General features: G+C 41.9%; 1 protein-coding gene across 1 annotated transcript in view; it reads right to left on the bottom strand.

Moving 5' to 3' along the window:
• LOC136320894 (secretoglobin family 1D member 2-like) overlaps positions 1 to 24,913 on the bottom strand; it is a 236,610-nt gene extending 211,697 nt beyond the window's left edge. The window contains exon 1 of the mRNA XM_066254038.1: positions 24,853 to 24,913. Coding sequence (XP_066110135.1) covers positions 24,853 to 24,907 — 55 coding nt within the window. The 5' untranslated portion in view covers positions 24,908 to 24,913. The remainder of the gene's footprint in view (positions 1 to 24,852) is intronic.
• Positions 24,914 to 25,254: the final 341 nt, after the last annotated feature.

The raw sequence follows: 25,254 nt of genomic DNA, 5'->3' as shown, positions 1-25,254 counted from the left end.
GCTCTTTCTTCTTTGTTCATATAGGCCTGAAGTGACATGAACTTCCCTCTTATTACTGCTTTTGCTGCATCCCATAGATTCTGATATGTCATATTGTCATTTTCATTTGTCTGTATATATCTTTTGATCTCTGTGCTTATTTCTTCTTTGACCCATTCATTTTTTTAAAGTATGTTGTTTAGTTTCCACATTTTTGTGGGTTTTTTCCCTTTTTTACAGTTGAATTCTGGTTTCAAGGTTTTATGATCAGAAAATATGCTTGGTACAACTTCTATTTTTCTGAATTTTCTGATGTTGTTTTTGTGGCCCAACATATGGTTAATTATTGAGAATATTCCATGTACATTAGAGAAAAATGTATACTCTGTCGCTTTGGGATGAGTGTCCTGTAGATGTCTATCATATCCAGGTGCTCTAGTGTTTTGTTTAAGGCCAATATATCTTCATTGATTTTCTGTTTGGATGAATGATCTAAAGCCATCAGCAATGTATTGAGGTCTCCAAGTATGATTGTATTTTTGTGAGTTTTTGTTTTTAGGTCAATAAGTAGCTGTCTTATATATTTTGGTGCTCCTTGGTTTGGTGGATATATATTAAGGATACTTATGTCTTCTTGATTCAGTATCCCCTTAGTCATTATGAAATGACCATTTTTGTCTCTGAGTACTTTTTCTATCTTGTAGTCAGCATTACTAGATATGAGTATTGCTACACCTGCTCTGTTTTGGATGTTATTTGCTTGGAGTATTGTTTTTCAGCCTTTCACTTTGAATTTGTTTTTTTCCTTGTTGCTTAGATGTACTTCTTGTATGCAGCATACTGTTGGATTTTCTTTTTTAATCCATTCTGCTACTCTGTGACTCTTTATTGGTAAGTTGAATCGATTTACATTTAGTGTAATTATTGACACTTGTGAGTTCCCTATTGCCATTTTATAAATTGCTTTCTGTTAGTTTTGTGTCTTGTTTGATTCTTCTTTTTTGTTTTTCTATCATTTGTTTTTGTTAGTTTGAATTCCATACTTCTTTCCTCTGTTGCTAACTTTTTTAAGTCATGTGCTTCTGTGGTGGTTTTTCCAATGGTGGTTTCCATTAAGTAATGAAAAGGGTACCTACCATATTCATTGTAGTTCCTTATCTTTTGAGTGTTTCTGCACTTCATTGTCCTTTGCTACTGTTAATCTTCATCCTCTCCCGTTTTTTTGCTTTTGCTGTCACAGTTAAATTTGGTTTTATTGTGTTCTTGGTGTGTTCTTTTACTTGTGGTTTTGTTTTGTTTTGTTCTTTGAATCTGGTTGGAAAACACACTTTAGTATTTTCTGGAGTGGGCATTTTCTGATGATAAATTTCCTCATCTTCTCTGTATTTGTGAATGTTTTTATGTCTCCTTCATATTTGAAGGATAGCTTTGATGGGTATAGTATTCTTGGCTGAATGTTCCTCTCTTTCAGGGCTTTAAATATTGGGTTCCAATCTCTTCTAGCTTGTAGAGTTTCTGTTGGGAAATCCGATAATAATCTAATGGGCCTTCCTTTATATGTTGTATTCTTCTTTCCTTGGCTGCCTTGAGAATTTTTTCTTTGGCATTGGTTTGTGCCATTTTCATTATGATGTGCCTTGGAGTAGGTTTGTTGTGATTCAGAAAACTTGTTCTGTTTGCTTCTAGAATTTGAGGCTTTAGTTCTCTCCACAGGCTTGGAAAGTTCTCATCTATTATTTGTTTGAATATATTCTCCATTCCATTTTCTCTCTCTTCTTTCTCTGATATACCTATTTTTCTTATGTTATTCTTTTTGATGGAGTCAGACAATTCCTGTAGGGCTATCTCATTTTTTAAAATTTTTGAGTCTCTCTCTTCTTCTCTTTTGTGCCTAAAGTTGCTTGTCTTTATGTCACTAATCCTTCCTTCTATCTGGCCTGTTCTATTAGCTAAGCTTGTTACCTCATTTTTCAGTTCATGAATTGAGTTTTTAATTTTTGTTTGATTTGTTTTTATAGTTTCAATTTCCTTGGTAATATATTCTTTGTGTTCATTGAATTGTTTTCTGAGCTCTCTAAATTTTATTTCTGTGTTTTCTTGTATATCTTTGAGTATCTTTAGGATTTTTATTTTAAATTCTCTGTCATTTAGCTCCAAGGTTTCCAATATATTAAATTTTTTCTCCATAAATTTTTTCACATCTATCTGTGCTACTTCTCTATCTTTTGTATCCATGATATTTGATTTCCTTTTTCTTAATGGCATGTAAGGGTGGTCTTGTTAATAGCATTAATGAAAATTCATAAAAAATAAAAAGTAAAAAAAATGGAAAAAATTAAAAAATACATAAAAAATAATAATAATTTATTATTTCTCCCCTTTTTTCCCTCTCTTCCCCTCCTCTCTCCTCCTTCTTAGGAAAATATCATGATGTATTGTGAATTATATTATGCTAAATGGAACAAAAACTACCTATAACAAAGGGCCTGTGTTGGGGGGAAGTTTTGAAGGGGCAAAAAAGGAAGTAGGGACCCACAAAATGCAAAAAAAGAAAAAATTTAGGTCAAGTATAAAATGATTTGCTTGCAAGTGGTGGTCGACTAAGAGATATAATGACAGGGATAAGAGGGAAACAGGAAAAAAATAAGTATTGTATTAAGTGGAGAAAAACTAAATAAAATGGAGAGCTTGGGTTGGGAGGAATGCTAATTAGTTAAAAAGCAAGGTAAAAAGCACTCGAAATGCCACACACAAAAAAAACTTGAGTCCCAAATTAAATAATTTGTTTGTGATTGAGGATTGAATGAGAGGAAAAGTAAAAGGAGAAAAGAAGAAACTAATAGAGAGGGAGAAATAAGAAAAAAGGGAAAAGGAAAAGAAGAAAAAAGAAAAAAACAAAAAGAGGGAGTAAGAGAGAGTTAAGAGTTTTGGAGTGTAACCCTCATTAAGAGTAAGAAAGAAAAAAAGAAATAAAATGTAACACTTATGGGTAATGTAGTTCAAGAAGAGGACAGAATAAGATGGGCAGATAATAAAAGGATCAAGGTGGAGGAAATAGAAATAATAATAATGAAGGCAAGAAGATGAAAGAAAAAAATAGTGGAACAAGTTATAAAGTCTGGATTTTTCTTGATTTTTAGAGGTTAACTTCTTTCTTTTTCTTTCCTCTCCCTCTTCCTGGTCGGTGACTCTGTACCCCAGGTTCTGCCCCTGTTGCATGCTTAGGTAGAGATTTGCAGTTGATGAGACTCTATGGCGATGTCATATATTAGGCTTCAGTCTCGTTGGTAGTCAAGGCTTGTTAGCATTTGCAGGCTCCAACAATGAGAGAGTCCCTTTACCTGGAGCCTCTCCCCAGTCTCACATTTCTGAATTAATAGCCTGATGATCCTGCTATGAGACTGCCGCTGCCTCTGCCTGGGGAGTAAGAAGCTCAAAGAGCTGGCAAATCCCCACTCTATCCCCACTCAATGCAGGGCTCTGGGTAAGGCTCGGCAGTCAGATTTGCCAGCAAAATCAGTCAGGGTTGGGAGCCAATTGCTCTCAAGGTGACTTTCTATGAGCCTCCAAGCCTGTTCAGTATGCCTAGCCCTCTGTGAGACCAATCTCCCCAGCCTTTCCAAACTTTGTAACCTGTTTTGGCTGGGAAGAAGATGCCCTAGTCATTGCCTGCAGTACAGGAGGTGTTAACATCTGTCAAGTCCCTCTTTTTAGCGTATATTCCAGAGTATGAAAGCTCTGCTAATCAGAAGTTGACCCCCAGGTCCTGTTTTCTTTTTTTTTTTTTTTTTAATAAATTTTTATTAATGGTAATGGGATGACATTAATAAATCAGGGTACATATATTCAAAGAAAACATGTCTAGGTTATTTTGTCATCAAATTATGTTGCAAACCCCTCGCCCAAAGTCAGATTGTCCTCCGTCACCCTCCATCTAGTTCTCTGTGCCCCTCCCACTCCCCCTAACTCTCTCCCTCCCTCCCTCCCATGTCCTCCCTCCCGCCCCACCCTTGGAAACCACCGCACACTTGTTCATGTCTCTTAGTCTCATTTTTATGTTCCACCAATGTATGGAATCATGTAGTTCTTGTTTTTTTCTGATTTACCCATTTCACTCCTTAAAATGTTATCAAGATCCCACCATTTTGCTGTAAATGATCTGATGTCATCATTTCTTATGGCTGAGTAGTATTCCATAGTGTATATGTGCCACATCTTCTTTATCCAGTCTTCTATTGAAGGGCTTTTTGGTTGTTTCCATGTCTTGGCCACTGTGAACAGTGCTGCAATGAACATGGGGCTACATGTGTCTTCACATATCAATGTTTCTGAGGTTTTGGGGTATATACCCAGTAGAGGGATTGCTGGGTCATAAGGTAGTTCTATTTGCAGTTTTTTGAGGAACCACCATACTTTCCTCCATAATGGTTGTACTACTTTACAGTCCCACCAACAGTGAATGAGGGTTCCTTTTTCTCCACAGCCTCTCAAACATTTGCTATTACCCGTCTTGTTGATAATAGCTAATCTAACAGGAGTGAGGTGGTATCTCATTGTAGTTTTGATTTGCATTTCTCTAATAACTAATGAAGCTGAGCATCTTTTTATATATCTGTTGGCCATTTGTATCTCTTCCTGGGAGAAGTGTCTGTTCATGTCCTCTTCCCATTTTTTTATTGGATTGTTTGTTTGTTTGTTGTTGAGTTTTATGAGTTCTTTGTAAATTTTGGATATTAGGCCCTTATCTGAGCTGTCGTTTGAAAATATCAGTTCCCATATAGTTGGCTGTCTGTTTATTTTGATATCAGTTTCTCTTGCTGAGCAAAAACTTTTTATTCTGATGTAGTCCCATTCATTTATCTTTGCCTTCACTTCTCTTGCCATTGGAGTCAAGTTCATAAAATGTTCTTTAAAACCCAGGTCCATGATTTTAGTACCTATATCTTCTTCTATGTACTTTATTGTTTCAGGTCTTATATTTAGGTCTTTGATCCATTTTGAATTAATTTTAGTACACGGGGACAGGCTGTAGTCGAGTTTCATTCTTTTGCATGTGGCTTTCCAGTTTTCCCAACACCATTTGTTGAAGAAGCTTTCTTTTCTCCATTGTGTGTTGTTGGCCCCTTTATCAAAGATTATTTGACCATATATATGTGGTTTTATTTCTGGGCTTTCTATTCTGTTCCATTGGTCTGAGTGTCTATTTTTCTGCCAATACCATGCTGTTTTGATTATCGTGGCCCTATAATATAGTTTAAAGTCAGGTATTGTAATGCCCCCAGCTTCATTCTTTTTCCTTAGGATTGTTTTGGCTATTCGGGGTTTTTTATAGTTCCATATAAATCTGATGATTTTTTGTTCCATTTCTTTAAAAAATCTCATAGGGATTTTGATGGGAATTGCATTAAATTTGTATATTGCATTGGGTAATATGGCCATTTTGATTACATTTATTCTTCCTATCCAAGAACAAGGAATATTTTTTCATCTCATTGTATCTTTTTCGATTTCCCTTAACAATGCTTTGTAATTTTCATTATATAGGTCCTTTACATTCTTTGTTATGTTTATTCCTAGGTATTTTATTTTTTTTGTTGCAATCATGAAGGGGATTATTTTTTTGAGTTCGTTTTCTAATATTTCATTGTTGGCATATAGAAAGGCTATGGACTTTTGTATGTTAATTTTGTATCCTGCGACCTTACTGTATTGGTTTATTGTTTCTAATAATCTTTTTGTGGAGTCCTTCGGGTTTTCGATGTACAGGATCATATCATCAGCAAAAAGTGATACCTTTACTTCTTCTTTTCCGATATGGATGCCTTTTATTTCTTTGTCTTGTCTGATTGCTCTGGCCAGAACTTCTAGCACCACGTTAAATAAGAGTGGAGAGAGTGGACAACCCTGTCTTGTTCCTGATTTAAGGTAGAAAGTCCTCAGTTTTATGCCGTTTAATAGGATGTTGGCTGATGGTTTATCATATATGGCCTTTATCATGTTGAGATATTTTCCTTCTATACCCATTTTGTTGAGAGTCTTAAACATAAAATTGTGTTGTATTTTATCAAAAGCCTTTTCTGCATCTATTGATAAGATCATGTGGTTTTTGTTCTTTGTTTTGTTGATATAGTGTATTACGTTAACCGTTTTGCGTATGTTGAACCATTCTTGAGATTCTGGGATGAATCCCACTTGATCATGATGTATTATTTTTTTAATATGTTGTTGTATTCGGTTTGCCAGTATTTTGTTTAGTATTTTAGCATCTGTATTCATTAGAGATATTGGTCTGTAGTTTTCTTTCTTTGTGCCATCCTTGCCAGGTTTTGGTATGAGGGTTATGTTGGCCTCATAAAATGTGTTTGGAAGTATTGCTTCTTCTTCAATTTTTTGGAAGACTTTGACTAGAATAGGAACCAAGTCTTCTTTGAATGTTTGATAGAATTCACTAGTATAACCGTCTGGGCCTGGACTTTTATTTTTGGGGAGATTTTTAATAGTTTTTTCTATTTCCTCCCTGCTGATTGGTCTGTTTAGGCTTTCTGCTTCTTCATGACTCAGTCTAGGAAGGTTGTATTGTTCTAGGAATTTATCCATTTCTTCTAGATTGTTGTATTTGGTGGCATATAATTTTTCATAGTATTCTACAATAATTCTTTGTATATCTATGAAGTCTGTGGTGATCTCTCCTCTTTCATTTTGGATTTTATTTATTTGAGTCCTGTGTCTTTTTTCCTTGGTGAGTCTTGCCAAGGGTTTGTCAATTTTGTTGATCTTTTCAAAGAACCAGCTTCTTGTTTTATTGATTTTTTTCTATAGTTTTTCTGTTCTCTATTTCATTTATTTCTGCTCTGATTTTTATTATCTCCTTTCTTCGGCTGGTTTTGGGTTGTCTTTGTTCTTCTTTTTCTAGTTCCTTAAGGTGTGAAGTTAAGTGGTTTACTTCGGCTCTCTCTTGTTTGTTCATATAGGCCTGAAGTGATATGAACTTTCCTCTTATTACTGCTTTTGCTGCATCCCAGAGATTCTGATATGTCGTATTTTCATTTTCATTTGTCTGTATATATCTTTTGATTTCTGCGCTTATTTCTTCTTTGACCCATTCATTTTTTAGAAGTATTTTGTTTAGTTTCCACATTTTTGTGGGTTTTTCCCCCTCTTTTTTGCAGTTGAATTCTAGTTTCAAGGCTTTATGATCAGAAAATATGCTTGGTACAATTTCAATTTTTTTAAATTTGCTGATATTGTCTTTGTGGCCCAACATATGGTCAATTCTTGAGAATGTTCCATGTACACTAGAGAATAATGTATACTCTGTTGCTTTGGGATGAAGTGTCCTGTAGATGTCTATCATATCCAGGTGTTCTAGTATTTCGTTTAAGGCCACTATATCTTTATTAATTCTTTGTTTGGATGACCGATCTAGAGCCGTCAGCGGTGTATTGAGGTCTCCAAGTATGATTGTATTTTTGTTAGTTTTTGTTTTAAGGTCAATAAGTAGCTGTCTTATATATTTTGGTGCTCCTTGGTTTGGTGCATATATATTAAGGATTGTTATGTCTTCTTGATTCAACTTCCCCTTAATCATTATGAAATGACCATTTTTGTCTCTGAGTACTTTTTCTGTCTTGTAGTCAGCATTATTAGATATGAGTATTGCTACGCCTGCTTTTTTTTTGGGTGTTGTTTGCTTGGAGTACTGTTTTCCAGCCTTTCACTTTGAATTTGTTTTTATCCTTGTTGCTTAGATGTGTTTCTTGTAGGCAGCATATAGTTGGATTTTCTTTTTTAATCCATTCTGCTACTCTGTGTCTTTTTATTGGTAAGTTGAATCCATTTACATTTAGTGTAATTATTGACACTTGTGGGTTCCCTACTGCCATTTTATAAATTGCTTTCTGTTAGTTTTGTATCTAGTTTGATTCTTCTCTTTTGTTTTTCTATCATTTGTTTTTGTTTGTTTGTGTTCCATACTTCTTTCCTCTGTTGCTACCTTTTTTAAGTCAAGTGTTTTTGTGGTGGTTTTTTTAAGGGTGGTTACCATTAAGTAATGAAAAGGGTACCTACCATATTCATTGTCGTACCCTATCTTATGAGTATTTCTGCACTTCATCATCCTTTGCTACTGTTAATCTCCATCCTCTCCCCCCTTTTTTTCCTTTGTTGTCACAGTTTAAGTTTGGTTTTATTGTGTTCTTGGTGGAGCTGTTACTTGTGGTGTTGTTTCCTTTTGTTCTTTGAATCTGGTTGGAAAACCCCCTTTAGTATTTCCTGGAGTGGGGGCTTTCTGTTGATAAATTCTCTCATCTTTTCTGTATTTGTGAATGTTTTTATATCTCCTTCATACTTGAAGGATAGCTTTGATGGGTATAGTATTCTTGGCTGAAAGTTCCTCTCTTTCAGGGCTTTAAATATTGGGGTCCACTCTCTTCTAGCTTGTAGAGTTTCTGCTGAGAAATCTGATGATAATCTAATAGGCCTTCCTTTATATGTTGTACTCTTCTTTTCCCTGGCTGCCTTGAGAATTTTTTCTTTGTCATTGGTTTGTGTCATCTTTATTATGATGTGCCTTGGAGTGGGTTTGTTGGGGTTAAGAAAACTTGGTGTTCTGTTTGCTTCTTGAATTTGAGGCTTTAGTTCCTTCCACAGGCTTGGGAAGTTCTCGTCTGTTATTTTTTTGAGTATATTCTCCATTCCATTTTCTTTCTCTTCTCCCTCTGATATACCTATTATTCTTATGTTATTCTTTCTGATGGAGTCAGACAATTCCTGTAGGGCTTTCTCGTTTTTTATTATTTTTGAGTCTCTTTCTTCTTCTCTCTGTTGTGCCTCAAGTTGTTTGTCTTCTATTTCACTAATCCTATCTTCAATCTGGGCTGTTCTGTTAGCTAAGCTTGTTACCTCGTTTTTCAGCTCGTGAATTGAGTTTTTCATTTCTGTTTGATTTGTTTTTATAGTTTCAATTTCCTTGGTAATATATTCTTTGTGTTCATTGAGTTGTTTTCTGATCTCCCTATATTGCCTTTCTGTGTTTTCTTGTATATCTCTGAGTATTTTTAAGATTTCTATTTTAAATTCTCTGTCATTTAGCTCCAAGGCTTCCAATATGTTAAGTCTTTTCTCCATAGATTTTTCCACATCTATTTGTGTTACATCTCTTTCTTTTGTATCCATAATATTCGATTTCCTCTTTCTTTTCGGCATCTGAGGGTGGTCTTATTGATAGCACTAATTAGAATTAATAAAGATTAAAAAGTAAAAAAAAAAAAAAAGGTAAAACACCCCACAAAAAAAACAGTAATAATTTATTATTTACCCCTTTTTTTTCTCTCTTCTCTTTCCCTCCTCTCCCCTCCTCAGGGAAATATTGTGCCTATAATGGAGGGCCTGATTTGGGGTGAAGAGTTCAAGGGGCAAAAAAAGGGAGTAGGGACCTACTAAATGCAAAAAAAAAAAAAAGGAAGAAAATCTTAGACAAGCATAAGATGATTTGCTTGTAAGTGATGGTCAACTAAGAGATATAATGAGAGGGATAAGAGGGAACCAGAAAAATGGACCAAAAAAGAATAATAAAGAAGAAAAAATAAAAATAATAAGTAAAAATCTGTTGTATTAAGTGGAGCGAAGACTAAATACAATGGAGACCTTGGGTTGGGAGGACCCAAAATGCCACAAAAATAAACAAACAAGAAAAAAAATAAAAACAAAAGCAAAAAAGAGAAATAAAGCCAAAAAAAAGCCTTGAGTCCCAAATTAACTAATTTGTTCGTGATTGAGGATTATATGGGAGGAAAATAAAATGAGAAAAGAAAAAACGAATAGAAAGGACAAAATAAGAAAAAAAGAAAAACGAAGGAAGAAATAAAATGGGAAGAGAAAAAAACAAAATAAAGCAAGACAAAAAAAAAATGAGGAGAGTGAGAGTTAAGTGTTTTGGAGTATAACCTTAAAGGAGGGTGAGGATGAAGAAGAAAAATAAAATGCAACACTCATGGGTAGTGTAGTTCAAGAAAGGGGAAGCATAAGATGGGCAGAGAATAGAAGGACCGAGGTGGAGGAAATAAAGGCAATAATATAGAAGAAACAAACAACAACAACAACAAAAGAAATTAGTGGATCAAGTTGTAAAGTCTGTGGGTTTTTCTTGATTTTGAGAGGTTAACTTCTTCCTTTTTCTTTTCTCTCCCTCTTCCTGGTCGGTGACTCTGTACCCCAGGCTCTGCCCCTGTGTCACTCTTAGGTAGGGATTTGCAGTTGATGGGATTCTATGGCAATGTCATATAATTGGCTTTAGTCTTGCTGGAAGTCAAGGCTTGTTGGCGTTTGCAGGGTCCAACGATGAGAGAGTTTGCTTTCCTGGAGTCTCTCTCCTAGTCCCCCCTTTCTGAATTAGCAGCCTGGTGATCCAGCTATAAGGCTGCAACTGCTTCTGCCTGGGGAGTAAGAGGCTCAAAGAGCTGGGAAATCCCCACTCTATCCCCACTCAGTGCAAGGCTTTGGGAAAGGCTCTGACAGTCAGGGCCTCCAGTGTAATCAAGCGGGGGTGGGAGTCAATTGTTGTCAAGGTGACTGTTCAGCGCCTATCATTTAGTTGGACCTCTCAACCCAGGCTTTCCACACTTTGTAGCCTGTTTTTGCAGGAAGAAGAGGCACTAGTCTCTGCTTACGACTAGTGTAGTATAGACCTTATTATCTGCCAAGTCCTTCTTGTTAGCGTTTATCCCTGAATATGGAGGCTCTATCAATCAGAAGTTGCCCCTGCCCCTTTAGCGAGAGGCACTAAAAAATATCACGCCTCTTGTCTTGGATCGCTGAACTGAGAGAGATCTTATCAATTAGAACCGAGGGTGCGCAGATTTTATGGGTTAAGCTAATTTCAGTGATTGGGTCGCAGCTGTGCTTCCGAAGGTATTTTAGGCTGCCTGCACGCGCCCCTCCCCCAACGCTTGATTGTTAGCTTGAATGGCTGGGTGAGGTGCCCCGCCCATGAAGAGAATCTCCCAAGCCTCTCCCGCTCGCCCCGCCGCTGGCGGCTGGACCGCACCAGGCGCATGATAATGGAACCCCCTGGGTGTGCGGGCCAGCAGGGCGCCCTGGGTGCATGGAATGCCCAAGGCACGTGTGCGAATGGGGCGCTCCGGGCACCGGTGGCCGGCGACCCCCACTCGCAGTGTGCGGGCCGCTGGGAACGTCAGCAGTGCTCAACCGGACCGGGCGCGTGCGCGGCTGCTCGCGGCGGCGGCTCGCGGTGGTGGCTCGCGTCAGCCGCTCGCGGCGGCTCGCGGTTCCCAAGTATATGGGCTGACTCACCACAGGCGCACTTCCTTGCAGTTTGAAAGAACGTCCCTGTGGTAGATTCCTCCACACCCTCTTCTCTCAGATTCAAGTGATAACAGTCCTTTCGCTATCAGTTTGTGTGGAACTCCGGAATGCTCCGAGGATAAATTTTTCTGTTTCTAGTTGATAAATTTGTTGTGATTTAGGGGAGAGCTGTCAGACGCGCTGCTCACGGCGCCATTTCCGTGACGTCACTCTCAGGTCCTGTTTTCTTATCTACACAGCTACCCTATGTCTTTTGATTGGATCATTTCACCCATTTACATTTGAGGTTATTATTGATATGTAATTGTTTATTGCCATTTTATTCTTTAAAATTGTATTCCTCTTTTGCTAAATTCTTTTTCTCCTTTGATATGTTTACAACAGGCACCTTAGTATTTCTTGCAGCCTTGGTTTGGTTGTAGTGAATTCCTCGAGTTTATTTTTGTATGGAAAGCTTTTTATTTCTCCTTCAATTTTAAATGATAGCCTTGCTGGATAAAGTAGTCTTGGGTGTAGGCTCTTGTTATGCATTATTTTGAATATTTCTTGCCATTCCCTTCTGGCCTCAAGTGTTTCTGTTGAGAAGTCAAAGTCATCCTTATGGGGGCTCCTTTGTAGGTGATAGTCTTTTTTATATAGCAGCTTTTAATATTTTCTCTTTATCACTTAGCTTTGGTATTTTAATTATGATGTGTCTTGATGTGGATTTCTTTGGGTTTCTCTTTAATGGAGTTCTCTGTGTTTCTTGAACATGTGAGTTGTTTTTCTTCCTTGATTGAGGGAAGTTTTTAGCTATGATATGCTTGAACAAAGTCTCTATCCCTTGTTTTTTCTTTTCTTCTTCAGGAACCCCTATGATGCGGATGTTATTTCTCTTCATGTTGTCATAGAGCTCTCTTAGAGTTTCCTCAGACTTTTTGAGTCTCTTTTATTTTTTCTGCTCTACTTCCATGCCTTTATTTATACTGTCCTCTAACTTGCTTATTTGATTCTCAGATTCATCCATCTTGCTTTTAATTCCTTCCATTGTGTTCTTCATTTCTGATATTGTATTTGTTATTTCTGACTGATTCTTTTTTATTATTTCAATGTCCTTTTTATATTTGCTATCTCTTTATTTAGGGGTTTGTAATGACCATCTTTTGTTGTTTTATTATCCTTGAGCATCCTAACAATTGTTATTTTAAACTCTGCATCTGGTAATTTGCTTATATCTGATTCATTCAGGTTCTTTTCTGGGGATTTCTCTTGATTAATTTGTGTTGCATTTCTTTGCCTTCTCATTTTCTCAGTGTAAAGAAAAGTTTTGGCCACTGGAGTCCACTGGGTGTGGCCTCTGTTTCTTAGATATGGTCTGTCTGCAGGCCCACCACCCCCTCTACTGTTGCAGCCTAAGGCATTTGGGTATGGGCATTGCCGGTGCCTGCCCACTGTGGTTGTTGCTGTGATTTCTGCCTTTCCTTCACAGGAGTGGCTGTGATCACGTGCTCAGCTGTACAAGCCTTGGTAGCCTTGGCATTTACCCTGGCCCCATGGGTGGCGTTATGCTCAGACCTGAGTGCAGTGGTGAGCACCTTTGCTCAGCTACGGATCTCCACCTGATTCCAGGCTTTTGCCCTGCCCTTGCAGGAAGAGCCCACTCATGGGTCAGCTGTAAGCCTTGGCTCCACAGGCCAGGCAGGGCTCCATGCCCACACTCAGTATCGGGACTCTGCCTGTTCTGGGTTTTTGGCTCCACCCCCATGGGAGGAGTCAGCTCCCAAGTCAGGCCACAAGCCTTAGTTCAAGGGGCGGGGCAAGGCTGTGCTCCTGCGCCCTTGCTCAAAGGCTGGTCTCCACCCCTTTCGGGGCTTCTGCCCTTCTCCCACAGGCTGGATTGCAGGCTGCCTGCAGCTAGGCTTGACTGCTTTTGCATGCCCCTTCCTCCCCACCCGGGCAAGACTAAGCTCACATCTGGGCCCAGTGGTGGCCAGCCAGCTTCTGCTCTTGCTGACAGAACCGCTCTTCCACCTCCCACCGCCAACCACCCTTCTGCAAGCCCTAAGCCGTGGGGTGCGGGTGCTGCAGCTCAGACCCTAACACTCACTACTGTAGTCCCGAAAGCTCCCTCCTTCTAAGCGACTCTGCTCTGAGTGCCGCAGGAGAGCTTGTTTGGCTGGTGTCCTGCTTCCTTTGGCTGGTATTGCTGTTTCCAAGGGAAATATTTATTTCAGATTTGGGGAATGACTCGTCCCAGGGGTTAGGGTGGCTGTATCCCAAAATGTTTCTTTCTGTGCCTTTTATTATTATTTTTTATTTCTTTCTTTTTTTTGAATAAATTTTTATTTTAATGGGGTGACATCAATAAATCAGGGTACATACATTCAAAGAAAACATTTCCAGGTTATCTTGTCATTTAGTTCTGTTGCATACTCATCACCCGAAGAGAGATTGTCCTCCGCCATGCTCCATCCAGTTCTCTCTATACCCCTCCCCCTTTCCCTCTCCCTCCTTCCCTCCCCCACCCCCCATAACCACCACACTCCCGTCCATGCCTCTTATTCTCGCTTCTATGTCCCACCAATGTATGGAATCCTGCAGTTCCTGTTTTTTTCTGATTCGCCCATTTCACCCTACACAATGCTACCAAGACTCCACCATTCCACTGCAAGTGATCCGATGTCATCATTTCTCCTAGCTGAACAGTATACCATGGTGTATATGTGCCCCATCTTCTTCATCCAGTCCTCTATTTTTTTTACAGTGATTAAAAGCCTTTAAGCAAACACTTGGCCAATACAGCAAGAATCCCCAAAAGAGCAGTGTCCTCAACATGTTCACCAAGTCCAAGTTGGCCCCATCATCACGCCAAATCCTCGAAAAATGCAACCCAACCACAGTTCAGTCTGTTAGGAGCTGTCACAGGGAGCAGGATAACAGGAAAATTCCCCATGGCACTGGAATTGTTGTCACCATTCTATACTCTGCAGCTCATGTCCAAGTCCCAATGACCGCTGCTTCTAGCTGGTAATGATTCAGGTAGACTGGAAAAAGCCATTTGCAGCATGTGTGGATATGGAGCTTCTGTTCTCTTCTGCCTGGAGAGTTGAGACCAGGTTGCTTTTCCCTGGAGCTCTGTGACTGTGGCCTGGTAAAGAGAACCTTGGGATACACTAAACTGGGTGGCAAAGGTAAATTCATAATATAAGCTGGCAAAAGTGGGAAAGAGAGCTCTAAATTAGGAGTAGGTCCCAGCCTGAAATATGAGTGGGGCATTGAGGTAGGAGGGATAAAGGAAACACTATATATTAAGCAAAGCAGCAGAAAATAGGACTATCAACACCCACAACAGAGATCTTTGAGGGAAGAATAAAAAACCTGACTATTCAGGCAAAACATAGTTAAGTGGCCCTTGTGCGAATGAGATCAGTTTACCTGCTTCTTGGAAGAAATACCCTAGGCTCGTCCACAGTGTCGTAGATGGGGCTGATGGCCCTGGGCACCTTCAGCCGTCAGTGGCAAACCCCAGCTTTCTGGGCAAGGTTAGGTCATAGGTGGCTGGAGCAGGGCTGGAAGAGACTGAACCCTCCCTTAGAGGAGCGAGGGGGAAGCCCACCTTCCAGTGTCCCTGTTTCCTCACAGCAGAGGCGTGTAAGCCTGGCAGGCTTTAGCTCAATGACCTTCCTTTCCACTATTGAAGCAGGACCCAGATGGTATCCTATGAGACCCCTTTGGGGCATTGGAGCCTTTAAGGGTGTATCCTAAAAGCTGGTAGTTCCCCTGATCTCTATTGGGCTTTTTCTGCCTCTAGGTATCTTAAAAGCCATTCTCAGAAGATCTCGCTGAGGGGTTTGAGGATCCCCATCACCTATATAAATCTTTTCCATATATCTGGAGCTGTTTGGAAAAAAGAACAGTGTTATTAGCTAGATCTAATAAAGAAGGTAGTAGTTTGCAGGCAAAAAAGATTTGGTGTCTCCTGTTCATCAGCATTCAAAAGAAATGTAAATTTTTTTTTTTTTAAGTAAAAAGCATGATATGGTAGACCCGTCGGAGTCATTGGTCTGGTGTGCAGGATTCCCGGGTTCGATTCCTGGCCAGAGCACACAGGAAAAGCGCCCATTTACCTCTCCATCCCTCCCCCTCTCCTTCCTCTTCGTCTCTCTCCTCCCGCCCGCAGCCAAGGCTCCACCGGAGCAAAGCCACCCTGGGCACTAAGGATGGCCCCATGGCCTCTGCCCCATTCACCAGAATGGCTCTGGTTGTAACAGACCAACACCCCAGATGGGCAGAGCATTCCCCCCTGGTAGGCATGCCAGGTGGATCTCAGTCAGGTGCATGCAGAAGTCTGTCTGACTGCCTCCCCATCCCCATCCTCAGAAAAACACAAAAAATAAATAAATAAAAGAAAAAATACTAAAAAAAAAGGGGGGGGAGGGCATTCCTTGTGCTAAAGCTCCAGGGAGCATGGAGAGAGCTTGAGTGTGTCCTATGAAACATGGAGCTCTATGTTGACATATAAGTCTTTGAAGAAGGAGGAACTGCTGAAATAGTTTATCAGCATTTGTCCCTAAGACAGCAGTCTTTATAGTGGTTCTTGTTCTGCATTACTTTGAATATTTCTTGCCATTCCCTTCTGGCCTCAAGTGTTTCTGTTGAGAAGTCAGAAGTCATCCTTATGGGGGCTCCTTTGTAGGTGATAGTCTTTTTTTCTCTAGCAGCTTTTAATATTTTCTCTTTATCATTTAGCTTTGGTAATTTAATTATGATGTGTCTTGGTGTTGATTTCTTTGGGTTTCTCCTTAATGGAGTTCTCTGTGCTTCCTGAACATGTGAAATGTATTCCTGCCTTAATTGGGGGAAGTTTTCCACTATAATATGTTTGAACAAAGTCTCTATCCCTTGTTCTTTCTCTTCTTCTTCAGGAACCCCTATGATGCGGATGTTATTTCTCTTCATGTTGTCACAGAGCTCTCTTAGAGTTTTCTCAGACTTTTTGAGTTTCTTTTCTTTTTTCTGCTCTGCTTCCATGCCTTTATTTATTGTGTCCTCTAACTCACTTTTAGATTACACACTCTTCCTACTACTACAGTCCTCTAGTCTCTCCCTTACCCGCAGATCCCCATGTGAGTAGTTTTGAGAGATGTTTTCTGCACGGTCCCTTTAAAAAGAATCCTGGGTCTGAGAATTCAGTCTCTTTCTCACAAACAGTATCCTGACTTGATTCCAGCTAAATACTGTCCATACACCTCTTCTAGGCTCTGGGGCTGCAGGCTAGGGCTTTGTTCCTGGGATTCTGGACCCTCCCCTCACTGCTAAACTCACTTCCTGCCACACGAGTCTCTCCTGGTTGCTGTTCGCTCTGGGGAGCTGGGCAGCCCTCTCTGCGTTTCCACTTTTCCTACCAGTCTCAGTGTGGCTTCTTCAGTGTTCCCTGCTTGAATAGTCCTCATAGTTTAGTCCAAAGTTGGTTTTTCCAGATGATAGTTTTTAAAATTTGTTTGTAATGCACTTTTGATCTGGGAGGTGGGTGTTGGTATGTCTGCCTACTCCAGAGCCATCTTGTCTTTTTAGAATCTCATTCTTGATATAACATATTATTCTTCACTTATCTGCCTTATCTCTTGTCATTTAATATGACAATCAATTCCTTAAGAAAATTCACTAGTTCTTTCAAAAATATACATCAAGAATCTCCTAAGTTTGGTGCCATATAGATCCCTATGTGGCCTTCAATGATGTGCCATATCTTAACTCATTTTTATACTATTTTACTCTTGCAAATTTCAGTCATCCTTCATTGTCATTTTTGTCTAAAAGATTCCTGTATTTTCAAAATTTTATTTTAAAATAATGATGTCAAAATATTGGTAAAAAATGGAAAAACAACTTCCAATGAGAAGCATTAGATGATTCCCCAGTCTTATACACACCTCATCTCCACCTCCCCACAAATGGGATCACTGCATCTCATAGTGTTGATGTGTGAAATTATATCATTTTACCCTCTGTGCAGCTCATCTATAAACACTTGTGTAATATCCTATGTGTACTGTGCTGCCTTTCTGTAGAGCAAATTCTCCCCTACCTTCTGAGAAATACCTCATGGGAGATAAAACTTCAGCAGATCTGCTGCTCTTCTGAGATGTGTTTATGTTCATACTGAAATGCTAGCTGACTGCCTCAGAATTCTGTCTGTGCACAGGTACAGGCCAGACCTCTGAACTTTCAGTGTTCCTCTGGGCCCTCCAGTCGGTGCTGATTCTACTTTTATTCCCCATCCTGGCAGGTGGCCTCGTGTTTCTTTTTGAAAGAACCTCCTTCCTTTAAGGTGATGTTTCCAAATATCACCAAATGTGTTCTGATGTGGGGAATGAGTGAGCTGGTCCAGTTCATAGTCTTCGCTGTGGGGGCATTTTCTTCATGTATTTCTTGGTAGTTTACTTCCAGCACGGTCTCTCTCATTTAAATTTTTCATTAGTTATTATAAGTCTTGGATTGATGTTTGTACATGCTCATCTTTCTCTCTCTCTCTCTCTCTCTCTCTCTCTCTCTCTCTCTCACACACACACACACACACACACACACACACACAAGCACAGAGTTTGTCTTCTAAATCCTTTATGGTGTTTTCTAGCTGTCATTTTTATTATTTCCCCAAAGCTCTTGTTTTAGTTTAAATGTCTGTTACCCACAAAGAAGAACATATTGTAGTAATGTTCACTTCCTAAAGACCCATGACATGACCCACGTGAGAGAGCCCTGTCTGGCCCAGTGAACTTTGACCTCTTCATAAGATGATGTGTCTCTTAAGAACTTGTTACCTCTCTGTCTCTCTCCATTTTCATGCCCTCAATCTGTGAAAATTGATCATTACCGTCTGAGAGACACATAGTAGAATTAAAAGGAAGGGAGGAATGAAGAGCGTTAATTTTCACTTAAGGTGAAGTTTTTGTTGTCCTACATCCAAGAATACACTCTATACTGATTGGAGACTTTGTCCTCCATATTATAGGAGTGGAGAGCCACTGAAAGGTTGCTCTAAGTAAACATATGACAAACCAGTGCCTTAGGCTTGATTTATTGAACTTGTCACAGAGAGTAGGAGGGTGCAGAGAAAAGACATTTGAGGGGCAGAGTCTAGGCAGAGAGTGATAACACGTGTCCCAGGGAGGATTCGAGGTGCAATGATAAAGTCAAGAGACTCTGCAGATCAATCCTTTGTAGCTGGTAAACTCAGTTTGTGAGTTTGAAGCAGAGTTTCTAAACATAGGTGAGGTCCTCAAGAAAGAAAGTCCCAAGTGGCAAATCAAACAGAGAGATGACACGAGATGTGATCTGACAGAAGGTGTTTGCAATGCAGAAAGAGTGTCAAGGGGATTGAAACACAGAACCTGTTCCCATGGGCAGGTCTCTTTTGGCTGCTTCACAGAGAGCGAGATTCTGTGGAATCTTCTTCTGTGTTTTGCTAAAATATACAAACATAGGCCCTTGCTGGTTTTTCTCAGTGGTAGAGCATAAACTTGGTGTGTGGATGTCTCAGGTTTGATTCTTAGGACACACAGGAGAAGCAACCATCTGCTTCACCACCCCTCTCCCTCTTTCTCTTTCTCTCTCTCCCTTCCTATCTCACAGCCATGGCTTGATTGGTCTGAGTGCACTGGCCCTGGGTTCTGAGGATGGTTCCATGCAGCTTCTACCTCAGGCACTAAAAGTAGCTCAGTTCTGAGCATGGCCAAAGTGAACAGAGCATCAGTCCCTTTTGGGGTGCTGTGTGTATCCTGGTCGGGGCACATGCTGGAGTCCTTCTCTCTAACTATCCTCCTCTTGCGTGGAAAAGAAGAAAGTAAATTATAAACATAAAGTTTATATTTTTAATCATATTATGTGCAGAATTCACTGGCATGTGTTATATTCAATCTCCATTTTACCACCATCCATGTCTAGAATTATCCAGACTGAGGGCGTAGCCCTTAACCTCACTCCCACGTCCTCTCTGGCCCTGCCTTTGTGATCATGAGATATCTCACCAGCCGCCCTGTCAGCAGCTCAGGGAATTCACTTTCCTGCCTGAGACCCTAGTCTCTCACGGTTATCACAGTAATAGTGATAAAGGCTCTGCCATGCCTACTTTGCAGAGCTAGAGAAGTGACCAAGGAAAGGTCTCCAGGTGACCCCCTGGGGATGCTGGGAGTCTCTGGCTCATGCACAGTCTTGCTGTCCTCCCCAGTTCAGGGGCTGTCATGGCCTCCACAGTCACGTGGTGCTGCACCCGCAGCAGGGGAGGTGGGGATGGGGACCGCACGGTTCCACCCGCAGAGGTACTCACGTTGGTCCTGGACTGGGGCCTGCACATCACTAGCTTTTGAAATCTTCCTCGTTGGTGCTGAGAAGACACAGAGCCAGGCTGGAGGACAGTAGAGGGACATTCTTTATCCCATGTCCGATGGTGGTAACAGTATATCCCCTTCATGAAGACTCGTCAGGACAAAGTGAGACAGAACCTGTAACCTCCGGGACAATGGCTGCCCATTCGGGTCTCCATGTTTGTAAAAACTTAAGAATTTTAGCAACACTAACATTGATTGATAGTATTTGTTATTTATATTGTTTCTTTTTCCAAATGTACACTCAAACCGTTCAATGACAGGATGCTTATATAACAAAAGAATAATGTGACAACAGAGGAATAGTTGCCTGCTTGTGTGTGTGTCTGTGTGTGTGTGTGTGTCTCCTTGTGCGTGTCTCTGCGTGTGTCTGTGCATCACTAATTGGGCATGTGTCCGATGTGCGTAAATATGTGTATATGAGTGCGTGTGGTTTAATGCACACACTGTGACTGTGTATGAAGGTTTATTTTAGGGTCTGAGAGGCAGAGAAGGCTTCACTGAGCAGCAGACAGGACACAGGCTTTGCAGACTAGGCTGTTCGCTGTCCTGTGCTGGGACAACATAGAGGGAAAGGGACCAGGACGAGCCCACAGGCATTGCTGTGACCCAATGTCATGACGAGTGAGTGGCACGTAGACAGGATGGCTGAGCACAGCATATGGGTGAGCAGGGACATGGAGACAGAGGGGACCCAGGACGGGGTCAGGCCAGGCCTGTATGACCCGCCGATGTTGGCCTTGTCTCCCCGCACGATTCCAGGCTGCGTTTCTCAGGCTGTGGCAAGAGCTCCTGACCCTGTGTCCACAGAGCACAGATGTGGATGAACAAGAACACATTCCAAAAATATAGACTAATTTACATAGTCATGTTCCCCCTGTGACCACATTTATTCAAAAGGTTTTGGACACAGTTGATAATTGTAGGTACCACTTACTTTTTATTTTCTATTTTCTCAAGAATGTTTATAGAAGCCAAGCCAGGCAAGGGTGTAAAGGAAAGAATAGTATCTACAATATAACAATTATATTTAAGAACGTGTGTACGTCTAATAACAAATCCTCTTCCTTCAAACATTTAGAAACACATGAGCTCTAGTGTTTCAGAGTACAAAAGGATGTTCGAAGAGAGGCTAGACTGTGGAGGGGGCACACTCAGTGGACTCTTAGGGTCAGCAGGCAGGGAAGCTCAAGTAGGCTCATTCCGTCCCCAAACAGATCCACACCTGAGACTGGGACTGTCATGTCTGTGCCGTGGGAAAAAGGACTCTGTAGATGTGATAAAGTTACAGATTTTGAATTAAGGAGATGATACTGAATTTTCTGGTGACCTCTAAATGTCATCTCACACATTGTAAAGGAAAGAGACCAGGAGATTTTCATACACAGAGAAAAAATACAGCAATGTCCCCTCATGGGGCAGAGAAAGGAGGGATGTTGGTACCAGACGAGGACAGTCACCAGCCTTCAGCTGGGGGCACCAGGGATAGAAGTTCCCCTCGATGTTCCAGAGCCAGCATGGCCTCCTGACACTGTGGTTTCAGCAGAGGTTACAGATTTTACACTTTTGTCCCTGGCACTCAGGCCACCATGACACCTGGACACAGGGTTTCCCTAAATTACTCCTGACGCCGCCCCCAGGCCCCTGCGCGATGAAAACCACCCCAACTCAAGGTCAGACACTGTTGGATAAAACAGACAGGCAGCAAAGTGCAGGAAAAAAACGTATTGAAGCAAGATGTTGAAACCTTCACATTGTTCAGGAAAGATCAAGTCGTCATTGACCGACAAAGAACTGGCATGGAAGATTGTTACATCTGTCTGTTACATGCATCTTCCGTGCAGATCTGAAATAGCAAAAGAAAGAAAAGAAACATCAGTCATGAAGCTCCTGCAGAAGCTATGTTAACACAGACTGTTGTTCACAACCCAGATGTGGAAGGAACTGCAACCAGCAAAGGGAAATGGAGGCACCAGACAGGTAGCCGTGCGTGTGGGGAATTCAATAGTCCTGGTCCAGTCTGCACAGACCGTGCGAGTCAGGAGAGAACCATGTCCACACCCCGCAGATAAACCCTGTGTCTCCCCAGAGAAGGGCGCAGGTCTGTAGTGGAGCGAGGAGGAGGCTCAGTAGTTGGACAGAGCAGCCCGGTGTCCTTTCTCTGAGTCCCAGGATGAGGACTTTACTTGTCACTAAATGGGGAAACAGGGCTGAGGGACCGGGACAGGACTAGAGGGGACATGGGCCATTCTCCTCGCAGATGTCCCTCTTCCAGGAGTGGACATTCCCCACATGGTACACGACCTTCCCCACACTGAGAATCCAGCTAGTGAGGACATTTGTGTGAAACCTGACTTAATTTCAGGGTGGACGTGCTGAGAGACACCTTTACATCTGTGTGATCTCTCCATGAGGACATGATTGAAGAGTTTCAGCTCCACACGGGGCTGCAGCGGACACAGGGAGGGTCGCGGCCTCCTGGCTGGACAACATGGGGTGAGGTACAAGGGTGGCCTCGGCTCTGTGAGAGCTGGCAGAGCCCCCAGCAGCTGCCCCTCCATCCTGACAGCGCGCGGGGCCAGCTCTCTCCCTCTCGCTGTGTCCCCTTCTCCCTCCCAGTCCTCCCGTGAGAGTCCCAGGGACTGTGCCACTGGGTGAGGGTCCCGTCCTGCCCCATCACACCCTGTGGGCCTGGTTGTCCCTCTCCTCAGGACACTGTGGGGAACCTGGTGCCCAGTGAGGTGACCTGAGCACGAGGAACATGCCCAGTGCTGTGTGCAGCCTTAGTTCAGCTCAGCAGGTGTCACGTTATCATGGAGCTGGTGTACACGGGCCACTCAATCAGAGGTGAGCCGAGGGGCAGCTGCCTTCACACCCTGTGTCCCCAGAGCAGCACCCTGACTGCAGCCCTGGCTGTGCTGCTGAGCAGCAGCCTCTATGTAATGGAGAATAAATTACCACATATCTGAGAATTTTCACTGTGTCTTCAGAAGAAATCTCATCCAAGCACTTCTTCACTTCCACCTTGGCTTCGACTGCTTCCCAAGGTGCATCATATCTCTGAAGTTGCTCACGGTAAGTGCTGACAGAATCCAATAGTAAGCTCCTCACTTGAGAAAGAACTGCTGGGCTAACTATTACATTTGCTAGAGTAGAAAAAGAAAAGTCACTTTTTCCTATGGCTCCGTACCTTCCAGTGTACAAGAGCCTCGCAAAGTTTATGGGCACACCTCCTAACTGGCAATGACAGTGCAAAATCTTGGACTTTGTAACTTTGTCAAGATCACAGAGTGCTTCGCAGAGCTCAGTCTGGAAAGCTGGTTGGCTGATCCCTAGTTCAGGTTTATCCTTTTTAAAGCAGACCTATGACTTTCCAGAATTCCTGCTTTGTTGTAATTCACACTTTCTTGATTTCAAAACTTAAGGTTTGCCTGTTTGTACAGTGACACCTTCTTTAGTCTTGATATGGAGAGAAAGGAAAAGTTATCAGTCAGTCTTTCAACTGAATGGCAGTAAGAACTTACTAGACGTCACGAAAAGGAGACTAAATTACTAGAGGAGTGAGGAAATCTATTAATCTTAGAAGACATTCCTTTGAGACTAAATTAGGCTATAGGATTATGTCATTGGATGAAAACCGCTGAAATGGTTCCGAAAAAAAAGACTGTTTGAGTTTCACACATCTGGAATTATGCACATGTCATGATGACTCTTGTGTTCTGCACTGATGTACAGAATTCCTTAAAGAAGGTGGGAGGTGGGGACTATGGCTTACTATCAACCCCACTGGGATTGTGCTGAGACCTGAAGTAACCACTTTCGCTGATCTGGATTCTTCACCAATCCCCCAAGTCTTTGCAACCACCTGCTGTCCAGAATGTGCCCTACCAGGCTCTGATCAGAACGAATCAGACCGCAGCTACGCAATGATGGTGAGAGGGTCAGATCAGAGGCCACACGGGGAAACAAGAGGAGGTTCAGAAAGTCAGATGAAAGAGAACGACTCAAAAGGACTTGAGGTCATTTGGTTCAGTGGTAGAGCATCGGCCAGGCATGCAGAAGTCCCAGGTTTCATCCCGGGCACAGGCAATCAGATGTTCCCATCTACTCAACCCTTCTTCTTTCCATTCTATCTCTCTCTTCTCCTCCCACAGCCAAGGCTCCATTTGAGCAATGTTGGCCCAGGTGCTGAGGACAGCTCCATGGCCTCTGCCTCAGGCACTAGAATGGCTCCAGTTGTAATGAGGGCAACGCACCACCGGGCCTGAGCATCACCCCCTGGTGGACATGCCAGGTGGAACCCGGTCGGGCACATGTGGGAGTCTGTCTCTCTGCCCCTCCCCTCACATTTCACTTCAAAAAAATACAGAAAGAAAAGAAAAGAAACAAAGGCTTGAGTCAGTATTGAGGGCATGAAGGATTGCCAAATCATTCCTAAAGTATTTTTTTTGATGAATGGCCAGAATGAGCCCAGAAAAGTAGCAGTTTCCACCCAATCGATGGCACAAGATCTCCAAATCCTGGCTGGATGCCTAGAGAACAAGCAGCACATGTCAAGTGGCTGAGGGCTGCCGGTTCTCAGAGCCCACGGGAAGATTGATCATTCAAATATTCAGATAACACTGGCTCTTCCTGAACTGAGAACTCTGCTAAAGCCCTTCCAGCCTGCACATCATATGAATCTGAATCCGGGAGTTCACAGGCCGTGAACTCAACCAGCACCTAAAAGACCCAAGGAAACAGAATGCCTGATGAGACCTGGAGCTGCCCTCTGACACACGGCATCTCACTGCTCTGTCAGAGCCACTCTGGGCGGCAGCTGTGAAAAGCAAGGATAAGAGGGGACTTGGAGAGATTAAGCATTTGTTCAAGGTCACAGAGCTGCTGAGTGACAAAGCCATGACTCACAACCAAGTTCCATTACATTATGCTTTCTGACAGGTAGATCACAGAGAGGGATGAGGATTCCAATGGAGAACCCTTAAAACGATCCTGCAGTGATGTCTGTGAAATTTCCAGATCACTAGGAATTGAAACAATGAGCCCTGGCTGTAGAGAGCTAGTCCATAAGAAGCAGGAAGGGTTTGTATTCTGATTTGATCACCTTTCACACATTATAAGTGATCTCGAATAAATAAGATTATTTAACCAGGCAGATGGTACTCACATTAGACATGATACTCACCCTCATAACAGAAAAACGCCAGAGTGACCAGCAGGACACACAACACTGGCTTCATGGTGGACTTTGCATTGAGTTCAGGTTTAACAAGAATGAGCAACTAAGACTGGACTCAGCAGCCTACGGAGCCTGAGGTTATTTGCACCCAGTGAGCCTCGCTGGTCCTCTCCACAAAAGATGTGGCAGGTCACCAGGCCTGGCTTCCAGTACTAACCTCCTCCCTGAGGAATGATGCCATGCTTCTGGGTAACAGAATCAAATGACTTAAAACGCTAGGCATTGCTAGCACCCTGACATCTCCTTTACAGCAACAGCGATGGTGGGATTAGAAATGTATACTCAGTGATTGACAGGAGGCCCCTGGGATTTGGCTCCTTAATTCCAGGCTGTTTCTGGTTGGCTGAT

The sequence above is a fragment of the Saccopteryx bilineata genome, chromosome 1 (assembly GCF_036850765.1).
Source record: "Saccopteryx bilineata isolate mSacBil1 chromosome 1, mSacBil1_pri_phased_curated, whole genome shotgun sequence".
NCBI lineage: Eukaryota > Metazoa > Chordata > Mammalia > Chiroptera > Emballonuridae > Saccopteryx > Saccopteryx bilineata.
Note: the sequence above shows the minus strand (reverse complement) of the source record. Positions and strands in the feature narration are given on the sequence as shown.